Source organism: Papio anubis, chromosome 9 (assembly GCF_008728515.1).
Source record: "Papio anubis isolate 15944 chromosome 9, Panubis1.0, whole genome shotgun sequence".
NCBI lineage: Eukaryota > Metazoa > Chordata > Mammalia > Primates > Cercopithecidae > Papio > Papio anubis.
In genome coordinates this window covers 34,616,529-34,628,865 of record NC_044984.1, presented here as the reverse complement: position 1 = coordinate 34,628,865, position 12,337 = coordinate 34,616,529, and the positions used below count along the sequence as shown (strand labels likewise).

General features: G+C 36.5%; 1 protein-coding gene across 1 annotated transcript in view; it reads left to right on the top strand.

The window, feature by feature from the left end:
* SLC2A13 (solute carrier family 2 member 13) overlaps positions 1-12,337 on the top strand; it is a 351,023-nt gene that overhangs the window by 160,837 nt on the left and 177,849 nt on the right. The window contains exon 4 of the mRNA XM_017945781.3: positions 8,987-9,095. Within this exon, the coding sequence (XP_017801270.1) occupies positions 8,987-9,095 (109 nt within the window). The remainder of the gene's footprint in view (positions 1-8,986; positions 9,096-12,337) is intronic.

Below are 12,337 nucleotides of genomic sequence, written 5' to 3'. Positions count from 1 at the left end.
TCCCTAGTGGATTGTTAGTCATCTGTGTAGGAGCGTTAACTATGAAAGAAAGAAATTATAAGTATAGAATGCATTTATTCTTTATGTTAATGAATCTATTTGAAATATTTTGTAGAATCTTAAATGTGAAGGGTAATTGTTTATTTGATTACAGAGAAGGAAAACGTATACAATGTATTGGCTATTTTTAATGTAAAACTTTGAAATTGTATTCAGCTATGGAGAAATTCTACTAGAGAGCTTATGGATGAAATCATAGCATCAGTAGTTGAATTAATGTGGGATATACTTCTCATGTATTTCCACCTTTAATTATGAAAACACCTGTAGCTCAGAGAAGGTAAGGAACCTGCACAACATCACACAGCTTCTAAATAGCCAAGAGAGAATCAAACCTGAGTTTCCCTGATTTGGAGTAATTGTGCTATTCAACACTGCGTATGGTTTCATAGTCTTTAGCAGATGCAAGTCATATATAATCTTTTTTTCCTTGCATATAATATCTATTGAAATACCGGGTAGGTGAGAAAACTTTATTATATCACTAAGAATGACAGCATATTGTAAAAATACTGCCAGAATACCATCAGTTGAGAGTGTCTGTCCTTTCATTTAAAAGTGGCTTTGTCTATAGACAATGCTAACAATATAGCTATTTAAAAAAATTATATGGACACAGGGAAGGGAACAACACACACTGGAGCCTTCCCTGGGGTCAGGGGAAGGGAGAGCATCAGGATAAATAGCTAATGCATCTGGGGCTTAATGCCTAGGTGATGGGTTGATAGGTACAGCAAACTACCATGGCATGCATTTACCTGTGTAACAAACCTGCACGTACTGCACATGTATCCTGGAACTTAAAATAAAATTTTTAAAAAAAGAAAATTATTTATTTAGAAAGGATACTTCCTCTTTTTAAATAAAAGTTTTCTAGAACAGTAATTCTTCATAAGTTTTTCCTCAGCAACATATCACACTCCCATGACTGTTAAGTCTGAAATTCTTTTAGTTGAGAATCGCTGAGGAATGCATTTTATGTCTGGTTCATTTATGTAGATACTTTTGACGAAGAAAATATCTTAGAATTTAGAAAGAATTCTTGATAGTAACAGAAATTGGTTTTTGAAAACAGTATTTTAGTAGGTATTAAGACCTATAATCATCTCCTCTTCTAAGTAGATAAAAATCTTTACTTTAGCAACCTGGAATAATAATGACTAGATTAACACATTCGTTGCATACTGGCCCTAATGTACCATGATCAGCTTACAAGCACGCATCTATAGACAACTGGCCCATCACAACATCTTGGCAAATTGTTTGCCTTGGAGGATTTCAGAATGTATTGGCGTAAATGCCAGACTGTGAAGGAATGATTGAACTACATGGGGTTGAATTTATCAATAGCAGCAGTCCATTCTTTCAGACAGAACATGTGCCAAGCACCAGCTTGTAATCACAAACAGCATCTGCTGCATATTGAAGAGGAAAACAGCATGGGTGTGCTCAGGATCTTAGTGATAGTTTATAATTAATCACAACATTGTTTAGCAACTTGGAGTGTACTCAAATTGCTTCATCCTTGAGTTCTCAGTACCCATACTTGCTCTGGTATTTCTCTTTTTTTTCTCTTCTTTCCTTCTTTTATTTCTCATATTCATCAAGTAAATATTTACTGAGTGGCCTCTATGTACACGATCCTGAACTAAGTACAGTGGGAAGTAAAATGATAAAATAGGCAAAGCCTGAACTACACACCTGACATAATCCAGCACAGAGATCATAATTCAGTATGGAATAGAGATCAGGGACCTAGTCCACGAAGCAAATTAGCCAGGAGCGAGAGCCTAGTCCAGTCCTTCAGAATTGCAAGGATGGAATCCCAAGCAGAAGGAACATTGTTTAAGAGACAAAATTGTAACAATATGGGACTTCTTTGAGTAAAACCTATTACCCAAAGATCGCTGAAGCATTGCCTATTGGAGAAGAAGTAGTATGAAACAAATCTTCTCAGGTAGGCTGAGCAGGAGTGTCCCCTTCATGAAATAGGCCCTAATGGTTCTGTTATCAATGGTTTTGAACAGATAAGTGGAGGGTTCAGTGGAGTGCTTTAGCCGACAGGTGGCAGCAATGTGGAGGTGTGATGGATTGGATTCGGTAGAGACTGGGGATGTTGAGACCACATATTAGGCTTTTTATGGAACACATAAGTAGTATGTGCCAAGAAGCTTATTACCTCTAATCCTCAAATGGATAGTATTACTCTTAAGTCCATTTTACTGAATGGAGACTTACAGAATCTCACAGTGGCTACATGGTAGGGTGGTATGTTAACACTGGTCTGTGTGAACACTTTCCACAGCCGCGCACTGTCCTCTGGGAGAAGGATGCCAGCCAACCAGGCAGTGGAAAGGCAGAGAGGTGCAGGTGCAGAACAGAAGAAATCTTTCCAATGTTTTGTGGAAAGAAGTTAGGCACACATACATTAATTCTGATGAAAACTTGGCAATGTATTAGATTCAGGATATACGAAGAGAGAAGGAGCACTCAAAAGCCATGAATCTTGATTTACTTTGAAATTAGATAACACGGGTAAAGAACAAGTTTGGGGTGAGAAATTAGGACTTCTGTTTTGTATGTACCTGAGTGGCGTACTTCTTGTGGGTCCTTCCTTATGCCTTAATCTCATAATACTCTTTATGTACCTCCATTGGAGCACTTACGCCATTGTGGCATAACTTGTTTTATTTTGGTCGATGACTCCATCCCAGTATTACGAGCTCCTCAGGGACTGGGCCTTCTCACATTTCTGTCCCTAGCATGGAGTAAGTTCATGGGAAGCGCTTCAGGTATGAGAAGGAACTAGGGGATTCTTGGCCAGAGAGAGAGGAGGAATCAATGGAAGTCCAAGGAGGAGGAATGCTTAAAATGGATGTTGTGAGAACATGATTGGGAGCCAGTTAGAGATGAGTGAAAGGCTCCCCTGACAGCATGCAGGACCTGACATGCTGAATTTGTCCCAAAATGAGTATGGCTCATTTTTGTAATTATTCCAAAACAATGCTCAACTCCCTGGATGTGGAAATGGAGAAAGAGGTAGGCTGAGATGAGTGGCTTGAAGTAGATACCTCTAGAACTGAGGCTGGATATAGTGGCAAGTGGGACCATGAAAACAATGAAGAAAATGAAGTGGAGGAATTGCAGTCGTAAGGAGCACAGAGTATGTTTCTTACTATAGCTTGGAAGTGTTTTAGTTTTGTTTTGTGTTACTCCTACTGTTCATAAGTTGTTGATTTTGTATGCTAAGAAAAATCAGCTTATTTAAGTGGACATACAAAATATCTTGGCATTTGTGGCATGAACAGGATGTTGGCCCAAGTTCTCTCTCTAAACACTTACTAGTTTGTGACCTTGGAAGAGTTATCGAATCCCTCTGCATTTAGTTTCCTCTTTTCTAAGATGGGGGTAGCAACACGTGCTCTTTCTGACTTCACAGGACTCTGATGATGATAGGAAATTGTTCATAAGGCAAGAAGAGTTATTGAAGTATTAGGTAATTCGTTGAGATTTGAGCAGATGCTTAATACTCTTGGTGATTGTGTGAGAATGGCCTCCTCTGGTTGCATTCAGGAAAGGACCATGGTATTGGGGGATCTTGCTGTGCTTGATTGTAGCCCAATTATAGGGCCCTAAATTGAGGAGTGGGGAGAATAGTATTTGAAGCTGAGCAGTGATTATCTTGCTCCCAGTGAGGCCCCTGCTTTCTCCACAGAGGCAGCTTTACTTTGTCAGCAATGGGGAAACCTCCTACAGTTTGCATCTTGTAATCCATTAGTCACAGAGTGTTCCATTTTTTTCCTCCTTAACTTTTATTTAATATTAATACAAGGTAAAACTCATAAATAAAACAAAAAGAAAGGGAAGAATAAGAGCAAGGAAAACCTTGAAGAGATGTTAAGGGGGCTGCATCATTGGCAGTTCTCTTTCAGCAGTCTCACAGCAGACTTCATTACTCCAGTTTGATCAAATACTGTTGCTTCTAATAAACCCTTCGTGTTCTTAAGCGAATATCATGCTCTTTGAATATTGATTTTTTTTTCTTATCATCCAGTTCACCATGTCAGCCTTCCTGACATCTAGAGTCTCTAGATTATTGGTGAAGGTTTTCTTATTTTTGCTGTTGATTTTTAACAGCTCTATTGAGGAATAACTTACACACAATAAAAGGCATGTATTTAAAGCATGTAATTTTAGACATTGGCATATGTGAACACCATGAAACCATTGCCACTACCATGAAAGTGAACATATTACTGCCTCCCCAAAAACTTCCCTTGGTGCCCCTTTGTAATTCCTCCCTTCACAGGCAACTATTGATCTGCTTTCTGTCAAGTTATTCGGACTTGGAGTTTTCTTTGGGGGAACATTTTAAACAAATTCAGTATTTTTAATAGCTTATAGGGCTGACTACTCAGGCTATTTCTTCTTGAGTGAATTTGGAAGATTGTATCTTTTAGGGAATTTGTCTGTTGCATTGAAGATGTTGAATTTAATGGCATAAAGTTGTTCATGATACTCTTATTTTAATATCTGTCCTGAGTTCACCTCATTTACTCCTAATATTGGTCATTTCTGTTTCTGGCTTTTTCCTGGATAGTCTGTGGATTCGTTTTCTGTGGTTACTGTAACAGATTACTACAAATTTGGTAGCTTAAAGCAATAGACATTTATTTTCTCACAGTTGTGATGGCCAAGTGTCCACTTCTGTCCCACACCTCCTCCAGAGTCCCTAGAGGACAACCTCTTCCTTCCTTTTTCCAGCTTCTGGGTGCACCCATCATTCCTTGGCTTTTGGCTGCGTAGGTCCAGTCTCCGCATCTGTCTTCTCCACTTTTGTCTTGAATCTTCTTCAGCCTTCACCTGATAAGGATACATGTGATTGCATTTAGGGACAACCTGGATAATCTAGGACTGTCTTGATCTCAAAATTTTTAACTTAATTATATCTACAAAGTTTATTTTTGACATCTAAGATAATACAGGTTTCAGGGATTAGGATGTGAATATGTTTTGAGGGACGCTTATTTAGCCTACCATAGTTTGGCATGAAGCTTATCAATTTTATTGGTCTTTACAAAAAACACTTTTGGTTTTATGGATTTTTCTCAACTATCTTCTTTTCTGTTTCATGGATTTCCATTTGGATCTGGAGTATTACTTTTAGCATGTGCATACTTTGGGTTTCATTTGTCTGTCTTTTTCTGGTTTCTGAAGGTTGAAGGTATCCTAAGAGGTTTCTTGCAGTAATTTTTACCTGTTCTACTTTAGCTCCACTCCACAAATTTTTATAGGCTATGTGTTTAGATTTTTAGATTCTTTCAACTTTATATTCTTACTAATTTTCATAGAAATGTGTTATTTAGTTTCCAATTTGGGGGATGTTTTCCAGTCGTCTTTCAGTTACTGATTTCTATATTAATTTCATTATGGTCAGGATATTCTTAATATGACTTGAATTCTTTTAAAATTAGTTGAGACTGGTTTAGAGCTCAGAATAAAATCTACCTCAGCTAAATATTCTAAGACATTGACCATACAATTTAAGGATGCGTTTCCTGCTCTTATTTTGTGGAATGTGGTTTAAATGTCATTTATTAGGTCAGGTTTGTTGATAGTGTTGTTGGAGTCTTCTATATCCTTGGTGATTTTCAGGCTACTTGTTCTATCGGTTACTGAGAGTGATGAAATATGAGAGTACAGTTGTGGGTTTTTCCATTTCCCTTTGCTGTTGTGTCAGTTTTTCTTTCAAGTATTAATATTTTGAAGCTCTTAGTAAGTGCATACATGTTTAGGATTGTTATATTCTCTTGAAGAATTGATTCCTTTATCTTTACAGATTGTATTTTCCTGTCTTTGTGCATGCCTGGTTATTTTTTATTGTATGTCCAAATTCTAAAATTTTAATCTCATTGTTGAGTTTTGTTCTGCAGTATCCCAGAACAAAATCATTAAGCTGCTTAAAAGCAGTTGAGTCTTGCTTTTATGTTGTTTTAGATGGCATTCAAGTAATGTCTAATCTAGGACTAAACTTACACCATTACTAAGGTATATCCCTTCTGTATACTCTTTCTTATGCTTCAGATTTTTCACTCTGGTTGGTAGGAACAGGCACTATCCCCAGCCCTGTATGAGCTCCTGGGATTGATTTCTCTAATCCTCTCCAGTAGCTCTTTTCCCTGTCTTGGGTTGTTTCCTCACACACCTCCACTGATCAGCGCTCAACTGAATACTCAAGGGAAACTCTGAAGATCTCCAAAGTTCCCTTCCTCCCTCTCTGAATCTATCCTCCCTGGTCCTGTGCCATCTGAACTCTAGCCCGCTTGGCATCCCTGTATCCTGAGCTGCATCTTTTCAACTCACAGACAACCTATCCACAAAAGTGGCTGCCCTCGTGGGACTGTCTTTTTCATCCCTGCTGCCAGAGCCTCTGCCACCTGGACAACCTCGTGCAAGTTACTTAGCAACTTGGTAGTGTGTTCAGAATGAAGGAAGAGGGATGAGCTCATTTTGGGATCTTGAATCTGCTTCTTTACTGTGTGTTGTATTTTAGGTATTTTATTTCTAATCTAGTTGGTTAAAGGTTTTAGTTTTTATAATGTGAGAATTTCTGTGTTTGAAAGATAAACATTTGAAATAAAATTAAATGTGAAATGTTTGTATGCACAAAACATTTTTAATTCCAAAAGCAAAATAAATGTTTTAAGTAGAGCATGACATTTTAAATATTCACTTATGAACATTCAGCCAATTAATATACTTGATTTTTTTCTTTTGCCTCATAGATTCTGTGATATAAAGATTAATGATGGTTTTCATTTGTAAAGGAAGTTTTACTGCCTAATAAAGCTAGGTTTATAATTTTAATGAAAGGAAATTCTTTAATTCTGTTTATGCATAATCAGATGTGCAGCTGCTGGGACCAAAATTTATCCATTAAAAAATCCAGTCTAATAAAGGAACTACCAGCATTTATTTTTAACAGGAAATCCAAATCAGGAGAAAATATAAAATCCAGATTTTTTAAAACTAGGAAATATGTGATGTTTATACAATAGCTTATCTCTTGTTTTTATGGCAAGTCAAACTTTTGTCCTAATTTGTAATAATGTTCTGTATTTCTGTCCTCCGAAATCATTATTACCTAACCTGACCATCAAATCATGAAACACTTTAATAGTGAAAGTAGATGCATCTCTCCAAAGATTATAATAGACTTCTTGCATTAGGAAAGATGGATTTCTCATCTGAGAAAGGGCTTTTGTTTGTTTTTGTTTTGTTGTCATTTCTTAAAAAAAATCGTGGTATAAAGGTAAATGATATTATTTTTATTTGAAAATTTTGATTAATGGGAAAAGGTAGTACCTTGCTTATTTTGTGGCTCACTTGCAGGTATCTGTATTTGCAGATGAGCGTGTCTATCTTTCAGGCAGCTGATCCAGATATATTTCAGCATTGTTACAATCAAACTCTCAAAATCCACCTGTTTCACACAGTCTTTCTGATATATTAGGCTTTAATATTCCTTTGCTCAAATCTAAGGCAGTTCGACATTTATAATACCCTCAGTCTGCTTTCTAAATGGATCGTCACTACATTTAGCTTTGAATGACCATCAACACTTCTCTAAATTAATCTATGCCCTCTCTTGCCATTTAGAAACAAAATAATTTGCAATAACTCAAGTTTTATGATTATACTCATACCCATGTAGGAATAGAATATTCTCACCCTTATAATATTTCGTTCTAATTAATGCCCTGGCTTGACATCCCATACTAACTTTTATTACTGAGAAGACAACATACATATTTTATTCCATTTTTGTGAACTTGAATATTAGATTTTCAAAAGATCCTGAAATAGTTAGACTTCTTTGGATTTTAATTTACCAGACTTGGTTTAGGGTTCATTAACAAAACTTGGACTCTAATTAAACAATTAGCATCGCAGTGATCCCAGGCCATCTCTTCTAACAGCAGGAATACCGTAGGTCCTGGGAGTCGACTCTAGCTCCATAAGGACACCATGTAGAATGCCTCTTAAAGCTAAGGTGACATTGTAACTGGAACACTTATGAGGCTGGAGGGGCCACTTTTAGTAATCACACCCTGACAACAGGCATCAATAAGGTTGGTCAACCTCCTTAAGGACTTAGTGGTTCAGATCTACAGCTTTCCAGAATTGATCCAGAGTTCAGATAAAAACCAAGGTATCTCTGCCATTTTGAAAGTTCATTTGTATTTTAAAATAATCATTGATTGCCTCTTAGGGGACTATTCAAAATTTAGAAATACACACACACACACACACACACACACACACACCCCTATAGATAATAGGTATTGTTTTTCTTTTATTAACTTTTTGGTAACTTTTATTAATCTCCATTGTAGCTGTAACCAAGACTGACATCATGCCCAAATTCTGTAACTTTATTAACATAACATGAATTTTGTTCTTTGTTGAATAGTTTTTAATGAATGCTTTTCTTACGGTTGATTAAAGCAATTTTGCCAGTGACTTTTAAGTAGTCCCACATGGATGGATTTTAAATAATACTTAATTGACAAGAAAGTGGAAGAACAAAGAAAGTGGTTAATCACTAGAGCTTGTAGGGCTTTAAGGAAGACTAATTTGACAGTTTTAGTTATATAGATTTTCTAGTACCCATAACTTGCTTAAATTTAAATTCTCTCTTGTCGCTTTTACAGTTCAAACTAAAAAAAACAAAAAAACAAAAAAACTATCTGTTTGCAAAATAAAATATTGTACCCAGATTTCTGTAAAAATGGAGTTGTTTTGATTTAAAATGCCAGTCATGTTGATTTCATGAAGATTTGGGAAATTTTGTCCTATTGGGAATAATTACTATGAGAGCTAAAAATAATAGATATGTATTTTTTTTCTTTCTTTCTTGAAAAAGCTGGACCTGTGATCTGCAGAATGCTGAGTTATCCCCCAACTCGCCGAGCCTTAATTGTGGGTTGTGGACTACAAATGTTCCAGCAACTCTCAGGCATTAACACCATCATGTATGTATTTCTTTCTGGCTTTTTACTGAAAAGATTGTGAAAGGATTATTTTACATGAAATAGTAAAAAGTATTTCATGTAAATACTATACTCAGTGATTTATTCTGATTAAATGTATGGATTCTCCTTTTGGGAGATACTAACTTTACAATTTTTTAATTCCAGTAATTTGTAACTAGAAAAAGGTGATTTATTTTGTTTGTTATATTATTGGCTTTATTTGATTCCATAAAATGTCTCTTTTATGATATCCAATACCTCCTTGTATTCTGAGCTTAAATATGTCATTTTTTATAAACCATTTCCTGATGGTGGTTGGAAAGTAAAATAGAAGGAAATCACCTGGCATTGCCAGAGATTATGGGCACACAGATAACTAATTAGTTTCTTTTTGGTGCAGTCTACTACAGTGCAATGTGATAAGCACATTAGTAGAAGTACGTTGATTATAACCAGAGTATGGTAGAGGGGAAATTGAGTGGGAAGGATAGTGGGGAATACAGAAAAGTTCCCTGTTCTCTAATTGTAAGAGTAATTCCCAAAGCTGTATGTTTGCTGGGGGTGGGAAGGACTAAATATTAGGGGCTCTACTAGGTTTCCCTCATTCAGTATTAAACCCATTTTTGAGGGCCTCTATTGCCCTAGACCTACAGCAATAACTAAAGTAGACCTGGGTCTTGTCCTCATGGATGTACAGGCTGGCAGAGGAAACACACATTAAATAAGCTCACAGTTAAATATAAGATTTCAAATTATGATAAGGGCCAGACAGGACTCCCAATTCTCCACAGAGTAGACTTTTAAGATCCTAAATAATAAAATGCAGTTTAGAGAAGGTTATGTGCTTTCCCAGGGCACATATTGTTAGATTAAAATCTACCACATCTTAGAAGTCCTCCCCACCCCCTTCCTATTGATTGAAGTTTTTCATTAAGAAAATACAAATTATATAAAATTAAATTTTCTCTGGTAAACCATTTGTATTTGAGACTCTTGATTTTTTTAATTACTTGAGATATGATGAATTATTTAGTGACAGTTTGAGAAGAGTGGATTGATTAAAATATTTTAAAAAAATAAGGATTAGGACCCAATGAACCAGTAGATTAAATCAAGATTCGTTAAGAAACTCCATTTTCTATACATTCACACACTTTGTGGATTTGACTTTAATCATAATGCCTGTTAGATGTTAACTTTCGAGACTACATTTTCAATATTTTGTCCTGTCCTCCTTCTCTCTGACATTAACTTTCATTTTTTCTCACCTTTGCCAACTCTCTTAAGGCTCATCTGTTGGTCTAGTGCCAGGCACGTTTTGCTTGTTTGTTCTCTGAATTTGGTACATCATGACTTGTTCTGAGATGTGTCCACCTTCTGCAGTCTGGTGGAAGTAGAGAATTGCAGCTAGGCTAGAACCAAGCATCAAATAATCGGATGCATTAAGAACCCTATGTGATAAACATACGTGTGCATGTGTCTTTATAGCAGCATAATTTATAATCCTTTGGGTATATCCCCAGTAATGGGATGGCTGGGTCATATGGTACATCTAGTTCTAGATCCTTGAGGAATCGCCATACTGTTTTCCATAATGGTTGAACTAGTTTACAATCCCACCAACAGTGTAAAAGTGTTCCTATTTCTCCACATCCTCTCCAGCACCTGTTGTTTCCTGACTTTTGAATGATCGCCATTCTAACTGGTGTGAGATGGTATCTCATTGTGGTTTTGATTTGCATTTCTCTGATGGCCAGTGATGATGAGCATTTTTTCATATGTCTGTTGGCTGTATGAATGTCTTCTTTTGAGAAATGTCTGTTCATATCCTTTGCCCACTTTTTGATGGGGTTGTTTGTTTTTTTCTTGTAAATTTGTTTGAGTTCTTTGTAGGTTCTGGATATTAGCCCTTTGTCAGATGAGTAGATTGCAAAAATTTTCTCCCATTCTGTAGGTTGCCTGTTCACTCTGATGGTAGTTTCTTTTGCTGTGCAGAATCTCTTTAGTTTAATGAGATCCCATTTGTCAATTTTAGCTTTTGCTGCCGTTGCTTTTGGTGTTTTAGACATGAAGTCTTTGCCCATGCCTATGTCCTGAATGGTACTACCTAGGTTTTCCTCTAGGATTTTTATGGTATTAAGTCTTAACATTTAAGTCTCTAATCCATCTTGAATTAATTTTCGTATAAGGAGTAAGGAAAGGATCCAGTTTCAGCTTTCTACTTATGGGTAGCCAATTTTCCCAGCACCATTTATTAAATAGGGAATCCTTTCCCCATTTCTTGTTTCTCTCAGGTTTGTCAAAGATCAGATGGCTGTAGATGTGTGGTATTATTTCTGAGGACTCTGTTCTGTTCCATTGGTCTATATCTCTGTTTTGGTACCAGTACCATGCTGTTTTGGTTACTGTAGCCTTGTAGTATAGTTTGAAGTCAGGTAGCGTGATGCCTCCAGCTTTGTTCTTTTGACTTAGGATTTTCTTGGAGATGCGGGCTCTTTTTTGGTTCCATATGAACTTTAAAGCAGTTTTTTCCAATTCTGTGAAGAAACTCATTGGTAGCTTGATGGGGATGGCATTGAATCTATAAATTACCTTGGGCAGTATGGCCATTTTCACGATATTGATTCTTCCTATCCATGAGCATGGTATGTTCTTCTATTTGTTTGTGTCCTCTTTTATTTCACTGAGCAGTGGTTTGTAGTTCTCCTTGAAGAGGTCCTTTACATCCCTTGTAAGTTGGATTCCTAGGTATTTCATTCTCTCTTTCATTCTCTTTTGTGAATGGAAGTTCGTCATGATTTGGCTCTCTGTTTGTCTGTTACTGCTGTATAAGAATGCTTGTGATTTTTGCACATTAATTTTGTATCCTGAGACTTTGCTGAAGTTTCTTACCAGCTTAAGGAGATTTTGGGCTGAGACAATGGGGTTTTCTAAATATACAATCATGTCATCTGCAAACAGGGACAATTTGACTTCTTCTTTTCCTAACTGAATACCCTTTATTTCTTTCTCTTGCCTGATTGCCCTAGCCAGAACTTCCAACACTATGTTGGATAGGAGTGGTGAGAGAGGGCATCCCTGTCTTGTGCCAGTTTTCAAAGGGAATTTTTCCAGTTTTTGCCCATTCAGTATGATATTGGCTGTGGGTTTGTCATAAATAGCTCTTATGATTTTGAGATACGTTCCATCAATACCGAATTTATTGAGCGTTTTTAGTATGAAGGGCTGTTGAATTTTGTCAG